At 41.1% G+C, this 18,132-nt stretch overlaps 3 protein-coding genes across 5 annotated transcripts; 2 read left to right on the forward strand and 1 right to left on the reverse strand.

Moving 5' to 3' along the window:
• Nucleotides 1-3,478: 3,478 nt before the first annotated feature.
• pnn (pinin, desmosome associated protein) lies at nucleotides 3,479-9,278 on the forward strand. Its single transcript, XM_034674830.1, has 9 exons — nucleotides 3,479-3,642; nucleotides 4,059-4,136; nucleotides 4,416-4,487; nucleotides 4,922-4,997; nucleotides 5,209-5,303; nucleotides 5,449-5,524; nucleotides 5,937-6,092; nucleotides 6,514-6,652; nucleotides 7,421-9,278. Exons 1-9 carry the CDS (start codon nucleotides 3,530-3,532, stop codon nucleotides 8,671-8,673), a joined length of 2,058 nt encoding a protein of 685 aa, XP_034530721.1. The 5' UTR covers nucleotides 3,479-3,529; the 3' UTR covers nucleotides 8,674-9,278.
• A 2,088-nt stretch (nucleotides 9,279-11,366) lies between these two features.
• On the reverse strand, nucleotides 11,367-15,748 carry gemin2 (gem (nuclear organelle) associated protein 2). Of its 3 annotated transcripts, none has more exons than XM_034674660.1 (11): nucleotides 15,662-15,748; nucleotides 15,391-15,523; nucleotides 14,394-14,478; nucleotides 13,914-14,003; nucleotides 13,203-13,262; nucleotides 12,911-13,027; nucleotides 12,385-12,429; nucleotides 12,239-12,307; nucleotides 12,029-12,139; nucleotides 11,863-11,921; nucleotides 11,367-11,749 (listed from the first exon to the last, which is right to left on the reverse strand). In XM_034674660.1, exons 2-11 carry the CDS (start codon nucleotides 15,510-15,512, stop codon nucleotides 11,710-11,712), a joined length of 798 nt encoding a protein of 265 aa, XP_034530551.1. In that variant the 5' UTR covers nucleotides 15,513-15,523; nucleotides 15,662-15,748; the 3' UTR covers nucleotides 11,367-11,709. The 3 variants fall into 3 exon arrangements, with proteins under 3 accessions (XP_034530551.1, XP_034530552.1, XP_034530550.1); XM_034674661.1 differs by having other exon boundaries at nucleotides 15,654-15,739; XM_034674659.1 differs by having other exon boundaries at nucleotides 15,391-15,709.
• A 921-nt stretch (nucleotides 15,749-16,669) lies between these two features.
• On the forward strand, nucleotides 16,670-18,099 carry LOC117806494 (melanoma inhibitory activity protein 2-like). The gene is made up of 4 exons (XM_034675447.1): nucleotides 16,670-16,790; nucleotides 16,885-17,018; nucleotides 17,940-18,026; nucleotides 18,088-18,099. Exons 1-4 carry the CDS (start codon nucleotides 16,670-16,672, stop codon nucleotides 18,097-18,099), a joined length of 354 nt encoding a protein of 117 aa, XP_034531338.1.
• Nucleotides 18,100-18,132: the final 33 nt, after the last annotated feature.

Genomic DNA, 18,132 nt, shown 5'->3' on the forward strand with positions numbered 1-18,132 from the left:
GGGCAGATGACACCTGATAATTAGAACTGAGATATTAAATTAAAGCTGGGACACAATCTTCTTGGTGGTCTGATTCTAGAAGTATCAGAACACCATGCTGTATAATCTGACAGATATTTGACTGATTCTCCTTCGAGCAACACTGCTTAGGTCGGTGACTAAATCAGCAGAGGTGACACCTTTCACACTACTCTGCATTCACCTTGGTACTTCTGCATCCATCAGATGTTGATGCAAGCTGGATGATAACCAAACCGTATAAAAGTCTCACATTAAAATTATTATGCAATAATGCCACACCTTAACTTCACCCAAAAACTGTGAAACACATTTGTAACCAGAGTCATTATGGCTGCTTGGGCCTCATCTGTATATTCATATTCATCAACATTTGTCCATGACCTTTTCACAACCAGCCAACACCTTCATGATCTTTGTAATGCAACCTGCTGAGTCACTAACTGTGGCTCGCTAGCAAAGAGAGACCTCAATACTGTCCTAACTGACATGCTGAGTATTCACCAGTATATTTCCCTTCATGAGTTCTGACTAGTCTGTCATTAAATCCACACAATGATTACAGGAGGGATCTTTTAATGCTCACGGTTTTAATTAAAGTGCAGGAACAATCATTATGTGTTTGCCCGACATGTTTTTTTGTACACACCCAGAAAATCAGACACAACAAAGCACACACACACACACACACACACACACACACACACACACACACACACACACACACACACACACACACACACACACACACACACACACACACACACACACACACACACACACCTCTACTCACATCTTGTTTACCACTTAAGGGCTCAGACAAAAGAGCTTTTTAGCATCTGGATTATGAGACTATAAGATTATCATTGAGCAATTTGTGCCAAAACAACAACAGGTTTTTGTGTTTCCCACAGTTTCCATGGAGGTGACTGGATGAGGTTAAATTATCCCGCACCTTAATGCTGATTAATGCCAAAGACCTGTTGTACCTCTTTTAAAGCCCAAACAGGAATTATTACTCAAACATGTACATTTTATATTGCTGCAAATCCCTTTGATATAAAGAGCTGTAAGAGCACAATTTAAGGGTTTTTGTTTTCAATCAAAGACTCAATTCAGAGCTGGTGACCTTAGTTTGAGATAGAGTTCAAAATAGACAGACTGGCTTACAGAATCCGCAGCCAAGAGAAGAATAGTGGCTGTGTGCTGTGACTCTGGAGAGATAAAACAAAACGAGGAACATTTTGTTCTCTCAGCTCAAAATGCAGACTAAACAAAAACTGAAAATGCACAAGTTTCTCAAGAGAGTATTTAGATTTAAAATGCATTGCATGTGCCCCCAGGAAAAAAAAATGATGATATGATGAATACGATTAGAATTTAAAAAAGGTCTCTTAACCTGTTTGTGTGCAGCATGACTATTTTTGAAGGCAAATTATGATTTAGTTGTTTCTTTTAGTCTGAAAACAGTTCAGTTCTCTTCTGGCTCTTAAAATGTAATGTCTATATTGCTTGGAGCATTTTCTGTTACCCTTAAATGTGGTTTAACAGGATACAACTTTATAACACACTGGCCTTTGTATTGAACTAGGTGTGATTGTAAAGATTAATTCAAGTATGAACATGCATGTGGTTGTTACTTTGGGTTATGAAAGAGATCTTTATGGGTGAGTTAATGTAATCATGTTAGAGTCTAATTCATGTAGTATATCTGTATAACTGTTCTTTAACAGAGAACAATCTTTTTCTTATCTATGCCAGGTTAATCCCTTTATTTAACAGGATGTTTTCTCACAGTATAATCTCCGGTCTCAGACAGTATGATACAGACATAGCCTTGAAGAAGCTCTTTGGGAGTGCAAATGAAACTTTTTATTCCTCCCCCATTCCTCTGAGAAACTGCACCTAGTGCCTCCCTAACATAACAATGAGCTCCCAGATTCTGAGCTGTATCAACCTATGCTATCTTATATCATTGCGTCAGACAGGATGCACTGAGAGATACATTACTGACTCCTTTGTAGAGGTTTGCATTACAGTACAACAAATATAATAATTACAACTAGTTAACATTTGAGGGGTGGACATGGAGGTGGTGCCAACCTACAAATATATAGGTGTACACCTGGACAACAAGTTGGACTGGTCCCTTAACACAGATGCACTCTACAGGAAGGGGCAGAGCCGCCTCTTTTTCTTATGAAGCCTCAGATCCTTAGACATCTGCAGAAAGATGCTGCAGAAGTTTTATCAGTCTGTGGTGGCAAGTGTGTTATTATATGCTGCAGTGTGCTGGGGAGGCAGTATAAAACACAAGGATGCAAGGCAACTGGACAAACTAGTGAAAAGAGCTGGCACTGTGATTGGAACCAGGTTGGACTCACTGGGGGCTGTGGTGGAGAGATGCACACAGAAGAAGCTAGAGGTCATTCTAAATTACACAGATCATCTACTTCACAACTTCTTTGTGGACCAGAGAAACAGCGGCAGTGGACGGCTCATCTCTCGCTGCAGGACTGAGAGATACAGAAAATGATTCGCCCCTGCAGCCATTAGGCTTCATAACTCTCTAGCCAATGGGAGATGAGCTGCCAGACACCTGAATTTCCCTTTAATTGATTAATAAAGTACATTCTATTCTATGCTATTCTATTCTACTCTATTCTATTCTATTCTATAATAAAGAGATGTTTTGTGTTTTTAATTCCCACCATTCATGTATTAATTAATTCATTTGTGTATCCATTTTGGGGAAATGTGATCAATTTCAATCAATAGGTAAGTAAAAAAGGTGTTTAAGGAAACGAACAAGTGAAATGTGAATTGAAAATTGAATTCACTTTGAAGGACTGTGGGGGTCATAAGTCTTTGGCCCCTATATTTTGGGGGCTGAAAAGTTTGGGAACCCCTGGTATAGAGCATGGCTCACTTTTCAGATTAAAAAAAGATATTAAAAGTGCTTCTTATGCACAGAATTCTAAAGGAAATGTTCAGGATTCCTTATATTTGGTTAATTGAATGTGACGATTGATGTTTAAAAAGTGTCATAATACAAGTTGGTATGAAGTTTTTTGTTGATTTTTTTTTTTTTGATTTCAAAATTTATTTTGTTTTACGTACGTTCCTGTATAAAGTATATAGTTGTGAGAATGAATGAGGGTGTGAATAGAGCTACATTTTTCATCGACTTCATACCATCAGACTGCTTTTTGCAACCATTGACTCGCCCCCTGCTGGACATAAAGAAGAATGCAGCTTTAGGACCAAACAGGAAAAAAGAGCATATTTTAAAAGATGACAACATCTGATATTTTTGAGATTGAAACACAAATTGAAAATCATTTGTGATAATAAAAAAAAAAATTAAAAAAATTTTAAAAAAAAACTGTCCACTAGATGGCGCCATTCGCCAGCAACGTCGGATACCAGCTACCGGCGGTGAACCCGAAGAAGAGAGCCAAAGAAAACGTAGAAGAAGAAGAGCACGTGATTCGCGCTAACTAGAAGCAAGATGGCGGCGGCTGTGCGGAGCTTGCAAGACCAGCTCGATAAAGCCAAGGAAAGCCTGAAAAATGTGGACGATAACATTCGCAAATTAACGGGACGTGATCCCAATGAATCAAGGTAAAAAGCACGAGTGGATGTTTATTTATTGGAGCATTTTGAACGATGAGCTAACGGAGTTGTTAGCACTCACGCGACTAGCGATAATTGCTAGCATTTGTCGGTTAATTAGCAAACATTCCCACTCTCTAGATTCTGAACGAGCTGCACCCAGAGAAGCTCGTTGTATCTGCATTAACATGTAGGCACTTAAAACACAGTTAATATCAAAAACTGCTCAAGTAGTCTTTGCGTTGCAGAGAAGAACCAGACCAACAGGCCAACTGTTTTAGGCCTGTCACGTTTGGCGTCCCAGATTTACCTCTGATAGCATTAAATACTTTGAACGGGACCTTTTTTGGGGATGATATTTCCTGCAGAGTGATCAAAGACTGGGTTTGTTCTGGTGTTGACCTGGTCTCTTGCTGTGTTTACAGACCGGGTCAGATCCGTCGGCTCGGCGGCCCCATGGCAGGCCCGGGTGGAGGTAGAGGAAGAGGAATCAACCTGCTCAGGTAAAGCTGCGCTGTGAAGAGCTCAATGCAAAGAGACATGTTTTCAAATATTCTGAGTCTGTAGATGATCTCACTTGAGTTGAAGGTCATATGAGATCGAAATCAGAAACAAGTTACAACATTTTATATAATGTGGATCTCCAAATTTACATATTGTGTTTGGTTGCAATTTGGAGTTGAACAGACTGGCAATTGATGGAAAAATATATAGTGTAGGGACATCTGTGTGTAGACAGGGTAAAATAAAAGAACTCAACTTATATTCTCTGATTCTCACAGGCGTAGTCTCTCAGAAATTGGAAGCGGCGGCCCTCCTGCCAAGCAGAGGGACATCGAAGGAGCCTTGCTGAGGTGAGAATTGAGAATGTTTTTGTCTCTGATGAATCTACTGTGGTGCAAACAGTGAGGGGACAAACAGCTTTTAGAATGGGGAAGTGTTTGTAGAGGAGGCTACAAAATGAGACTTTGTGAAATGAGTTTGTGTTGACTTGTGTTGATGTTTTATATAAATCCTCTTTATTTCAGTCAATCTCCTTTTTGAAAACAGCCCACAGTCTGTTACATTTGTCTCATGTCCTGTAGCTGCCCTTTTTTTTGTCCTCTTCATGCCCAATCAAAATGTTAACTTACTTAGACTCTTGACCTTTCTTATACAGATGTATGACCTTAATTAGCTTGTCTGGCTTCATAGCTGTTAAAATGACATTCTATTGGTTTCTTCTTCTATAATATCTGATGCATCTGTCACTAATAAGCCTCTTGTCTTTTGGGATGTGTGCTTGCAGGCTGGCAGGGGACCAGAGGGCCAGGAGAGACGCACGCCACGACAGCGACGCCGAGGATGATGACGATGTCAAAAAGGTATGAATGTGCTGTCTCCTCGGGAAAGAGAGGGAGGTGTTTCTGTTTAATGTTATCAAATTAGATAAATTATTGGCCTCTGATTCACCGCTTTCTATCATCAATAATGTTCTTAATAATCTCCTTAAAAGTAAGCACTGAGACATTCATTGTTTAGAAAACCAAACTGCTCTTACTAATCGTTTTGCTCTCCTATGATTCCTTCACTCAGCCGGCGTTGCAGTCGTCTGTAGTGGCTACCTCCAAAGAGAGAACACGCCGAGACCTCATTCAAGATCAGACCATGGATGAGAAGGGCAAACAGAGGCAAGGAAACACAAGCTTCATGAGTCTTAATATATTTGAGATCATTGTGGAAAAACTGGTTAACTTGCACCAACTTTTTAATTAATGAGAAAACAATCAAAAGAAGAATGAGAATGTAATTCTGTGTTTTGTTTATCTCGGTCAGGAATCGGCGCATGTTCGGCCTGCTGATGGGCACCTTGCAGAAATTCAAACAGGAGTCCAACGTCTCTACAGACCGGGTGAGGAACCGCGTCTCATTTTCTAGGATGTTGTTGATCGAAATGCCTGAACACAAAATGAAGCTTTGAAAAGAGTCCAACAAGGAAAAGGGAATATCATAAGCTACACAAATCTGACCTTCATTTTCATTAAGTTTCCTGTTTCTCTTTGAACCCTTTACTGAAACCTGATTGGTCAGCTGAAACATCTTTTTGACTCAAGTTTTACTGTGGGTGTCAATGTGCAGTTAAAATGAGTTTTATTTGAAAAAAGTGTAACTAAATGCAATATCATGATGTTTAAAGCAATGGTGTCAAGTTTTGGGATGGAGGAAATATTCAAAACTGTAACAGCCTAATGCTTCTCCACTGTAACAGTACATCTTCCTCCTTTTAGCCACCTCTTATGAACTCCTGCTTTTGTCCCCAACAGCAAAAGAGACGCACAGAGATCGAGCAGAAGCTCGAGGTTCAGGCTGAGACTGAGAAAAAGAAGGTAGAGACCGAAAAGAAGGAGCTGTTTGAGGAGAGGAGAGCCAAACAGACTGAGCTGAGACTGTTGGAACAGAAAGTGGAATTAGCTCAGCTGGTGAGAAAATACTTCTTTAAATCTTCAAGCTCTGCTTTATGAATGAGAGAAAGATGACAAGGTTCTGATATTATCAGCACTTGATCTGTAACACGTGGATCACAGCAGGAGAATGCCGGCAACTTCAAACTACTGGACATGTTCATGTCAGTTTACATAAAGGGGGATACTGGGCAGGGTGTGCAGACTGTCTCACTACTACATGAACCATGACATATGACCATGCACACTCATGAGCAGAAAACTTTAAACAGGCAGTGTTGGCTTAGATTAAACCAATAAGAAGCAGGTCAATCAACATGTCTGCTTACTGTGAATTCCCGAGCTGTGAGTTCACACATCAACCATTTAATCAGACTGGTTGTGGAGAAACATGTTTAGTTTGTTTATAATTTTTCACCTTTTTTCTCTCCATCACCAGCAAGAGGAGTGGACCAGCCACAACAATCATCTGGTGAAATACATTCGCACCAAAACTAAGCCGCATATTTTCTACGTGCCTGGAAAATTGTGCTCCGCTACAACGAAACTCCTCGACGACTCCACCAAGAAACTAAACGGTGAGTAGAGCTCAACAAGGATTTCAGTTAATCAATGAATTTCAATTTATACAGCGCCAATTCACAACAGATGTTATTGCAAGACAATTAACAATATCACAGATTACGGTCTACATCTGTTTTTGTAATCAAAGACCCAACATCAAGACAGGATAAGATCCAGTTCCATCTTACAGACAGGACTCAGTCTGAGCTCATCTTAATCCACCATGAGCAGAGCACTTTGCAGCATTTAGCAAGTTACAGTGGCAAGGACAAACTTCCTTTAACAGGCATAGGTTCTCAGTCATTCAGGTCATGGTAATTCAAAGCTTGATCTGTAAGGCAACTGGACTGGCAGAAATTCTCGAAGACATTTCACCTCTCCTCCAAAAGGCTTTTCAGTTCTGACCAGACCGGAGAAGAGCTAGAGAATATAAGCCTCTAACAGTCGCGGGTGTGTCCAGGTAGTCACAAAGGGTCGTTAGCCTAGTTCCTAGACAGAAACTTGGCTAACGACACTGACACTGAACTGAAGAAGCCTTTCGGAGGAGAGGCGAAACGTCTTCAAGAATTTCTACCAGTCCAGTTGCCTTACGGATCAAGCTTTAAACTTTAACAGGCAGAAACCTCGAGCAGAACTAGACTCATGTTAGACAGACTTCTGCTGAGACCGTGTTGGAGAGAGGGATAGAGAGATGGACAAATACAATACAGATTACATCCACCCGTGAAACATGTTTGTGTGTTTTTAACATCATGTTTCGTCGACCTGTGTTTCTCAAACAGTTGTGTTTGAAGAGAGGCGTGAGGCTTTTGCCGAACACCTCAGCAAGATGGAGTCCCGCCCCCGGCGACAGCCAAACCGTGACCAGGACAGCATCGCAGCAACAACAGGGATGGACCACTCGGCGGAGGGTAAGCCAGCAGGTCAGCTAGTCAAGGTGACAGGTAATAAGGGGATAGAGGAGATGGATGAAGACGAGGATGAAGATGATGAGGAAGAGGAAAAGGAGAAAGAGAAGCGAAAGGAGGGGGATAGAAAGGTGGCAGAAAAGGTAGAGGAGATGGAGGTAAGGGAGAAGGAGGAGTTAAAGGAGGAAGAAGAGGGGATGGAGGTGAGCGAGGAGGGGAAAGGGCAGACAAAGGGAGGAGAGGAGGGAGTGAAAGACGGGGAGGAGAAAGAGGAGACGGTAGAGAAGGAGGCTAGTCCTAAGTCAGAGGAGATGGAGGTAAAGGGCAGGCCAGAGCAGGAGGGGAAGAGTAACGGAGAAGGGAGGGAGGCAGACAGCAAGGGGGAGGCCAAAGACCTTCAGAATGAAAACACCCAAGTCATCCAGTCCTCTGAAGCACCCCTAACCATCCAGGAAGTACCAAACATCAGTCAGCCTCAGATCAGCCTCCCTGCAGAGGAACCTGCCGCTAAGTCCTTTGAGGTCCCAGGACCTGAGAGCACACCTGGTCCTCAAACAGTTCCCACGGTACCTGAGCAGGACTTCATCGTCCCTGTCCAAGTCTCAGCTGTGGAGAAGCAGGCTGTGGAGGAGAAAACAGGGGGTGAAGCACCTCAAAAACTGCCTGACACCCAGGAGGCCCCCAGCATCATCCCTGCTCCCCCGCAGGGAGAGGAGGCTGCTGGGAGAGGACGGAAGAAGGCAAAGGAGCACAAGAAGGGCCGCAGTCACAGCCACAGCTCCTCCTCTTCCTCCTCCGGATCCTCCTCCAGCGGGAGCTCTTCCTCATCCTCTGGATCTAGCCGCTCTTCTTCCTCGTCCTCCTCTTCCTCGTCCTCCTCGTCAAAGAGTAGCAGCCGCAGTCGCAGCCGAGACGGCGGTAAGCGCAAGAGGAAGCCCTCAGATAGGAGCAGGAAGAAGGGATCAAAGGAGAGGAGTCACCGCAAGAGAGGAGGGAGTAGCGGAGGAGGGAGGGACTCGAAGGGATCGAAGGAGAGGAGGAAGAGGAGGAGCGAGGAAGGGAGGAGCAGGTCATCCCGGGGAGATAGGGAGCATAAAGATAGAGACAGGAAAGACAAGAGACGCTAATTTGGCTAAACTTAACTGAGGAGGGATAACGGGGAACTCAAACATGATGATTTTTAAAGTGCCACAAAGTAACGACTGTAGGTGTGAACACGGATCTGTGTCAGTTTAGAGACTCAGTCAAACTCCAGAGACCACAAAGAGACGTAGACTTTTTAAACTTTGGGCCCCAGTGGAGCGTCTGGCAGGGAAAGTCCTTTCAGTCAGTCATTGAACGCCTCACCAACAGATCTGAGATGTTATTTTAGTCCTCATTTTATCCCCCAATGATTCATCTTCAGCCTGGAGTAGATTTTTACGAAGCTCTTTGTGGCACCGCGGTCAGAAGATACTGCTGAATGTTTGATCACATCCTAATCAGAATGCCGCAGGCCCCGGTGTTAACGGCAGCCATCATCGTAAAGTAGTTGTGTTTTCAAGTTGATGTGACAACGCTGTTTAATCTCATTTATTTCCACTATTTGGTCAATGTCAAAGCTGTCCACATCACGTGGGAACATGTGTGATACGCCCAAATTCTGGATGTTGAAGATGTTTTTTCCATCTTGTTTATTTTTTTTGTACAACTGGTAATTTGCTTCATATTAAAGGTGAGGTCTTAGAGGAAACACGTGTGGTGTGGTTTTTTCAGCATATTGACTCTACAACTAATGTTTTTCAATTAGGGATGTAAACAATTAGCCAAGTATCGATTTATTGATCGTTAAGAAATGAATCGAAACACGCATTTTCTGTCACTTGGAACAAACATCATGTGGTCTCATATTACACTCGGCTATCAGAGAGGGGTTTTAAGTTTAAAGCATGTTTCGATGTGATTCAGCTGTTAAAGGTGTTGCGCACAGCGGAGACGCTCAGCTGGCGGCTGCGTGTCAGTTCTCCACGTGCGCTTTTCAAACAGGATCAATATGCAAATGCTGCCAACGACGACACGGACACGAAAGTTGACAACTTTAATCAGGACATTTCCCCACCTTTTAGATGCAAAGCTAACAGACTGCTGGGAATTGCTAGTACGCCATGTTTGCAGACCAGCAAATCAGAGCCGTTTGGACTTTTCTGCAGCTGCACTGATTATGACCCGGTTGCGCTCCCGGCTGACTCCTGATCGAATACACGTTTATTCTTCTCAATAAGAATGAGTAGAAAGAAGATTGGACACTGTGAGTCTGAATTACATTTCTGTTAGTAGTATGAGCCTTCACTTTATAAGATTATGTCCATAGAGAATATTTTTATGAGCCTGATCGTTGATAATCAATGTTAAACATGTTGTACCCGTATTCAATACTGTCAGTTATATGCATTTTGTTGCTGTGGAAAATATAGTTGAGGGGAAAAACAACTTAATCGGCATTGTTTTTGGCGTAAGAAAACTCAGTTTTTTTTTAATTGATTAATTGATTAACATTTCTAAAAATCGATCACAGAGAATCCTTTAAACATCCCTAAATCATAACATTTAACCAGACCACAAATGCTACCTAAGTAAATTACGGATTGGACACAATCACTCACGACCTTGAGAGAGCATCTGCAATCACATAGTCCTTTCCACGGATATGCTGAATGTTGAGGTTGAAACCCTGCAGGAACAGACTCCATCTCATCAGGCGATGGTTGGAGTTTTTCATCCTGCTGAGAGAGACCAGGGGATTATGGTCAGGTTAGGGTGTAAAGGTGTAGGAGGTATCTTCTGGTTGGGTTTGCCAACACTCTGGCACACATGGCAAGTCTTACAATACTGCGTCACATCAGATTTTATGCAAGGCCAAAAGAAATGCCTCAGAACTCGATCTAAAGTCTTTCTAATTCCCATATGCCCTGCAAGGCAATGATCATGAGCCAAACTCAGGATGTCAGGACGAAAAATGGTCAGGACAACCACTTGGAACACAGTACCCCAATCATCCTCAAGACTGAGGAGACATCTGAGGAGGGGACCACTTTCTCATTAGCACGCCATCATCAACGAAATATCCAGACACATCTTTCACTGCATCCTCCTCAAAGCGTCCTCAAAGAGGAGGGACGGAGCTGAATCATCTTTCTGCTCAACCTTGAGCTCCTCACGTGAGGGAAACACTTTATCAAAACTGGATACTTTAACTAAGAAAGAATCAGAAAACACAACCTATTTTTAATCAGCAAATAACTCCCTTTTTTTTCAAAATAAACCTCTGATAGTTCTTCCATAGTCTTGAACAACTTCTTCAAACCTGTTTTGTCCAGCCAACAGCCCCAAAATCAGAAGATCTTACATCTAAAAGTCTGTAAAACAGATGAGACAAATCCTCTCCTTTGCTGCATTTAAGACCAAATCCATGAAAATGGGTGAATGAGGGTTTCTTATTCTGAAGTACAGCACAATGCAGCTCTATGAGATGTTGTGGCTGCACACTCCATTTGCTGTTACCTCTTACTGATCAAACTTTATAAAATGTGGAAATAAACTTTGTACATTTTTATCAGTAGAGGCAGTCAGCAGTCTGGAAATGGTGCCGCCTTCAAACAGCTTATCTAAGACGTGGCTGTTTATTTATGATTGTTTACTACAATGACACAAAGAGAAACCTGGCTGATTGCATTAGAAGATAATCTCTAAAGTCGCTCCTTATGCACAGTGCTGAGTCTATAGCCTTACCATTTGACATATTAGTAACTGTATTTGATGACCTTGACGTCCACACAAGCAGTTGTAGAAATCATTAATCTTTAATAGACAAAATAATCATTATCAAACAGCTTTGGCTACTTCCTTGTTTAACAGCTGAACTCCATAAGGTCTCGCTTCTAGAAATAACATGTCACAAGTTAAAGATCCGGTCTCCAAAGATCCTGCTCTGTCTGTAACTTTCAGAGCAGTGAATGCAGAACTCCCATAGACCCTTCAAGTGCTCGTTTCCACTGCAGTGTCCACGGAAATGTTCAGTTCTCTCCACGTGGAGGCAAAGACTCCCTGAAAGGTTCCTGTCCATCGACTGCAGAGCGTCCAGTCCAGAAGAAAATATCTCTCATGTCTTCTATGCTGAACATCGCTCACTCCGGTTGGTCTGCTAGGTCATTCTGCTCAAAGTATCTGCAGGGGGGGAGAAGAGGACGGAAATCAATTTGGTGTCACTGTGACATACATTAATCAAATTCTACTTTACATATTAAAATGTAGGATCACAAACTTGATAAAATGAATACCTGGCAACCAGACAGATGAGCAGATTGAGGGGAGGCAGTTTCTCGTCTTCCTCACTCTCCTGTGGAATCAGAAACAGAGAAACATTTGTACACCCTGTAGTAACACTCCACGCCTTACAGAGGCTGGCAGATGATTGGATGGATGCTGTATTAAACTGAGTCTTACCAGAGCACTGCGGAGCTGAGCACATCTCCTGGCCAGCTGTCTGATGGAGGAGTGAGCTTCAGGCAGCAGAGGCTTCTCCAGGCAGGCCAGCAGAGCATACAGCCAGCGACCCTGTGACACACATGAGATATGTATACAGAAGAATCAAACAATGACATATCAATCAAAGCCATAACATTATGTTTTAAATAAAGTCACACATTAACTCACCAGCTGAGGAGTAAATTCGTGTTCTTCAAACCAACTGATGAGACTTTCCAACACCATCAGCACTGTGGACTGTGAGGAGACCCATAACCATCAGACAGTTGAACTGGTTTAGAGAGAGCTCTGTGTCTGTATGTGAGTTTGTTTACCTGATTCAGTCTGCTGACGATGCTGAGAAAGGGAGGGAAGCCGACCTGTCAGAAGAACACAATTACCATGAGAACATACAATCAAAGGTCGGGAGAAAAATGAGAGTACATTTTATGAACATATCACTGTAAAATTAAAATTAAGGAACACTGCGCTGAGATGTATACCAGTGACACCTATGGTCAGTAATCTGTTTCACAGTGGGAGAGACTGAATGTACACTTGTATCTCTTGTGTTTAAACTTAACTATATAAAAAATCTAAATATATCTTGTCATGTATTACATCTATATTCTTTCTAAGGCTTCATGTTGGACATTTTACTTCCTCTTTTAATTGTCTTAACGTTTATGTCCACACTAAATCCCTGTTTGGTCATTTGAATGGTGATATTCTTTCTATTTGCCTTTTAGTTGCTTCTATTTCAGTTTTTCACTCAACATCACTAAAGGGGAGGACTGCCCCTCTGTGGTTTCTTAAGTAGACACAATGAATATATAAAAGGTTAACCCTTTACTTTCATACCTTGCTGTAGTCCAGTGCTGGTTCTGATTCAGCTTCTGTGCAGTCCGATGAAGCACCCAGATAGACCGTCTCTCCTAAACAAAACTTTTTCCAGCCCTCTTCGTCTGTTAGCTTGGGCTTTTTAACACACATACACACAAACAAGCACACACACAGGCACAAATACATCAAAATCAGTTTCATAAGATTCTTGTGATTCTACTAAAAAAGGATATCCCGAAGTGAAATGTCTCTCTAATGGCACTGTATTTAAACGACTGAATGAACTTGGTTCCTGCATCATTCTCCTCACCATCAGCACGTTGTCATCCAGAGTGTGGCTGCTCCAGTGGATTCTGTTCTTTGTGATGCTCTGAAAGAAAAAGAATGAACTCAAAAATGGTTTAACTGTAAAAAAGACAATAAAGTAAACGTGCTCCAGAGTTTGTGTGCCTTTACCATATGTTGAAAGAAACCGTTGTTTTTTTAAAACAATTTTGTAACTTGGATGTCTTTTTTTCAATCAATCATTAATACATCTGAGTTTATTATCAGAAAGCAGTGCATGATTGTTATCAGACCTGAGGCCATTACGCTCAGAAAGTCAGTAGTCTGAAGGTTTCCTATGTAGTAGCACCTCCAAGTGTTAAAACGTGTAATGGCATAAGAGCCTTTCTCTTATCTCTGTCCAGTCTCTGTTTGTTTTAGGAACAATTAGAAATGTGCCAATCTTTCTGTAGAAGCTGAACATGGAAGGTTTAAAAAACAGACCCAGTAGAGAATCATGAATTCTGAATTTAATGCTCCCACTCCAGATTTGTATTCAACTTCCAGCTACCAAATAAAATAATACACTGTCCTAGGTCATGTAGAGATATTTTAAAACAGGTCTGGAAACAGGCAAACCCTGGTTCAAGTGGACTTTCTTTTATTGCCCTGTTACATGAATTCTCAGTTTCATGTTACAGGTTTAGCTTTACTTTGTAGTACTATGGATGTTGTTTTATGTGTGTTTTGTTTTTACCTGTCTGACATCTGAGAAGTTACCGACTTGATGCTGCTGCCAACTGAGACTGGGGGAGAAACCTGCTGGAGCCGCGTGACAACCTGCCACCTGAAACCCACAGGCAAAGATCTCAGGTAAGTTAAGACACAAAGAAACCCATATTATTTACATCCAACTCATCTCATACATGCCAAAGTTATTCATGAGCGTCTTGTAACTCATTAAACACATTGTGTCAGTAGAGACTGGATTTTAAATTGTATAAAAGTTAACTTTTGTATATTATTTATACTTGTTCCTTTATTTTAACCTAAATTGATTGTATTTTCTCAGAGCATTATTACAGAACTAGAGTAAACTTCTTAAAGCTGTGCTTTTATGATGAATAACCACACGAAAGAGAATTAAATAAGACATCAAAATGACTCTCAAGCATTTACAGAGTAGACTGAGGTTTCACATTTGAAATGACTTATCCAAAGTTTTAAAGAAACTCACTGAGGCATTGACTGTTTGTTTCTTCTTCAGTTTCTTGGGGTCGATCTGTGCGACCACCACCTCTGGACAGAGTGATGCCTCCAGTCTGATAAAAAGAAAGGATATCACTGAAGCACAGCAGACCATGTGACACTGATCAACAGTTAGAAAACAGCGGATGCATTTGATCAGATGTGAAACACTTCATGCTGCTTGAGGCAGGTGCTTGTTGATCTTTGGTGTGCTATTGTACGGTGGCCCCAAGAGCTCACAGCACTGCAACTTAGGAAAACACATGCAAAAAGACAAAACACAAGCAAATTAAGAAATCATCTTCATCAATTTAACAACACATGCGCAGCCTTAAGAAAACTTGCTGCAAAGACCACAACACAACACATGAGAAAATCGCGCTGCAAAGACCACAACACAACACATTAGAAAAACACGCTGCAAAGACCACAACACAACAGAAGTGTTTCCAGAGGACACTTAAATGTGATGCACACGTCCAGACACGCTTGTTGTTGACGCAAATTTTGAGTCACAGCGCTATTAAGATTCTCTTACCGCCAGTGGTGTTGGAAAATGATATAAAAAAGTAAGTGTGTTTGATTTATTTTAACAATGTGATCGCATGATTCAGCCTATTGCAGTGATCTGCTGTTAAACTACAAGCATGCCCGTATGTGTGCATCACTTTTAAGTGTCCTCTGGAAACACTTCTGTTGTGTTGTGGTCTTTGCAGCGCATTTTCTAAATGTTGCGCATGTGCTGTCAAATTGATGAAGATGTTTTCTTAATTTGCTTGTGTTTTGCCTTTTTGCATGTGTTTTCTTAAGTTGCAGTGCTGTGAGCTCTCGGGGCCACCGTACTATTGCCCCACGGCATACAGGAGGTGCCTTTATTTATTTGTTTCGCCCCTTGCCCCTTAAACAGCTTCAGTACGCCACTGGAGTCACGCATGACTTTTCCTATGTTAAATTGCAGGAATAGATCGTCTCTCAGGGTGACTTACTGGACTTGTCGGAGGTACTCCCGGGGGTTTCTCGGCGCTCCATTTAGGTCCAGCTCCTCTGCACTGACTTCAAACTCAATGGGCAGCAGCCTGGGCATCAACTCCTCTACGTCCGACTTCATCTTTTTTTTATCTGATAACACACTTTTATATCAAATACATATAAAATCAAATGCCTCCGAGGTGGAATGAAACCTGGACTTATAATGAAGAATACTTCTGTTGACCAAAAACAAGGATTTTATCACAGAATGCTCGACTACTTGCTCACTAGGTGGCCATGTTGTTTTCAAACGCAGGATGATGACGCAATCTTTCTGCGCCGCGTTAGTTGCCAAAGTAATGAACAGTGGTGGAAAGAAGAAAAGCACCACAACTACCTTCATTGTCCATTCAAGGATTGTCAGTCCTAGATAAAAAAAAATGTAATAATAAATTGATAAGAAACAATCTTAATGAAATACTATTCCCAGGTAGACAGAACAGGAATGATATTTTACACAAATTTGACCAAAAAATCAATGGAAAAATTAAGAATGATGTATCTCACATTCCCCATACCACCCAAAGCAAAATATACACACTTTAAAATTATGAAGGAGTTAGTAGAGCTGTTAATCATTGTGGGTCTTGATCCCAGTAGTTGAGCATAAAGTATTAAAATTCCTCAAATTGTGTTGAAAATGTGTGTAGAGCCTGCCATCTGCAGATCGAAACCTGAGTACTGCAATGGAGTTTTTTTAGTGTCAGCTGAGTTCACGGTGACATATTTGGTACTTGCGTCTGTCATCGTACCCTATATAACCTACCGCACCACATTCCACAAACTCCAGCCCTGTCCAAATTTATGCATTGACGTTCCAATGGCATTTTTTGATATTCCTGGGTAGATGCTCATTAGCCGAAACTTGGGGGTTTAGTTACCCTTTAAAGACCAAAGTCCACTTAATTTACAGTTTTTAGTTCACCTAAACATTTGTTTGAGTGAATTTTGGAGTTTTCTGTCAGTCAAATGTATTAATGACATATATTAAACATTTTAATAACACTAAATCATTTGACCTCTCACCAGATAATGTTTTGTATTTGAAAGCAGCTCTTGGGTGTTAATGATTATCTGAATGGAAGCCCTGTATCTTATCTGAGCTCTCCCAGTTACTATTTAGTCTTCGTGACAGCAACAGACTAGAGGCAATGTCCACTTGCCAGCACAACTGCCTGGAGTTATTTCCTTCCATTATGGACCTTTTCTGTTGATACACTCCTTAAAAACTTCAAGATGGCTCATCTGCAGGCATACAAAGTCCTATGGAGTATAGGAATAGTTGCCGTTCTTTTGCCTCACTTTCATACAGGATTGTTGTCTGACTACAAAATCTGTGGAGATTCAGAGTGTGAGAGTAAGTGCTGAGCTACTCATAATGAGTCTGTGACAAACACTGTTTTTGATGATGTTAATCTTTCTTTTTCTTACGTGTGTGTGTGTCTCTGTAGGCTTGATCAGCAGAGTGCAGGCCATCAGGGACCACCGTGCTAAAGACTGCCGTTACCTAAGCTTCAGGCGAGGAGACACCATCTTTGTTTACCACAAACTAACTGGAAAGAGGGAGGACCTCTGGGCTGGCTCTGTGAGTCTGATATCTACATCCCCCTACTTGTCTTTTTATCTCAATCTTTAACAGTGAATAATTTACCTGATTTACCTGAAGAGTTTATCATCAGGTGATGGAAGAGAATAGTCCTGATTACAATACAAATAGTTCAGTTACTCAACTCTGACTGGCATCAAACTGTCCATGATGAACACAAATGTCTTTGCTTTGGTACACTGCAGTTTAAGGTACTACAGACAACAAAGTAAATAATAAGAAACATATTTGATCCCAAACGACATTGACCTTGCAGTGATTTTGAACATTTGTTTGTTCTAAATTCAAATAGAATTTTGTCTGAACACTGAATCAGTGTCCATATAGGTCTCCCTTATGGTTACATGATCATATTTAGAAACAACATCAAAACATTGACTAATAACTTATGTTACACTTGAAAATAACAGTGAAAGAGGTCAACAAATAAGAGAGACTGTAAAAACAGAGCCTGTTAGCAAATGGTTGTGTGTGTAAAATCTTTGCATTAGCTTACATATAAATCAGAGGCAGATATTTGGTACTTAATTGGTACATAATTAACCACTATACTACAAAATCCACCTTGCATAAAGAGTTCCTTTTATAGCCCAATATTGTATTTCTAATTTTAATACAGAATTCTACTTAAACAACATAATATTTATTTCATTTGAATAACTAACCCAATCATGGCACATTCCCCACACTTCTTATTTTAATCCATGTATGGATGTGTGTGAATGTGAGATGTATTGCTGCTTTTGAATTGAATTGAATTGTTTATCATTTGAATCATTAATGACACTAAGAAGAAGTCATATGCTTTATTATCTTTGCATGTCTCAAGTTAATTTCTTATGCAGTGCTGCTGTGGCTCTACATAACTATAACTGCTGCCTTGTTCTCTTTTTCTTTCAGATTGACAAACAGTTTGGTTATTTCCCAAAGGATGCAGTGCGAGAAGATCACCTTTATGCGACTGCACAGAGAGTAGTGGAGACCCAGGTAAACAGGCCCTTTAGATTACAGGCTTTAAACACAACATGCTATTTCTTAATAATATCAGCTGAAGTATTAGTCTGTAAAGATAAATGTCTTTTAACTGAAATGC

Source organism: Notolabrus celidotus, chromosome 22, assembly GCF_009762535.1.
Source record: "Notolabrus celidotus isolate fNotCel1 chromosome 22, fNotCel1.pri, whole genome shotgun sequence".
In the NCBI taxonomy this organism is placed as follows: Eukaryota; Metazoa; Chordata; class Actinopteri; order Labriformes; family Labridae; genus Notolabrus; species Notolabrus celidotus.

Coding starts and splice junctions, on each gene's coding strand:
- LOC117806494 (XM_034675447.1), top strand. CDS start 16,670: ATGGCTCATCTGCAGGCATACAAAGTCCTATGGAGTATAGGAATAGTT. Junction 16,791..16,884: donor TGGAGATTCAGAGTGTGAGA/GTAAGTGCTGAG, acceptor GTGTCTCTGTAG/GCTTGATCAGCAGAGTGCAG. Junction 17,019..17,939: donor AGGACCTCTGGGCTGGCTCT/GTGAGTCTGATA, acceptor TTTTTCTTTCAG/ATTGACAAACAGTTTGGTTA.
- pnn (XM_034674830.1), top strand. CDS start 3,530: ATGGCGGCGGCTGTGCGGAGCTTGCAAGACCAGCTCGATAAAGCCAAG. Junction 6,093..6,513: donor AAGTGGAATTAGCTCAGCTG/GTGAGAAAATAC, acceptor CTCCATCACCAG/CAAGAGGAGTGGACCAGCCA. Junction 6,653..7,420: donor CTCCACCAAGAAACTAAACG/GTGAGTAGAGCT, acceptor TTTCTCAAACAG/TTGTGTTTGAAGAGAGGCGT.
- gemin2 (XM_034674660.1), bottom strand. CDS start 15,512: ATGAAGTCGGACGTAGAGGAGTTGATGCCCAGGCTGCTGCCCATTGAG. Junction 14,479..15,390: donor GAGTACCTCCGACAAGTCCA/GTAAGTCACCCT, acceptor TCTTTTTATCAG/ACTGGAGGCATCACTCTGTC. Junction 12,430..12,910: donor CAGCACTGGACTACAGCAAG/GTATGAAAGTAA, acceptor TTCTTCTGACAG/GTCGGCTTCCCTCCCTTTCT.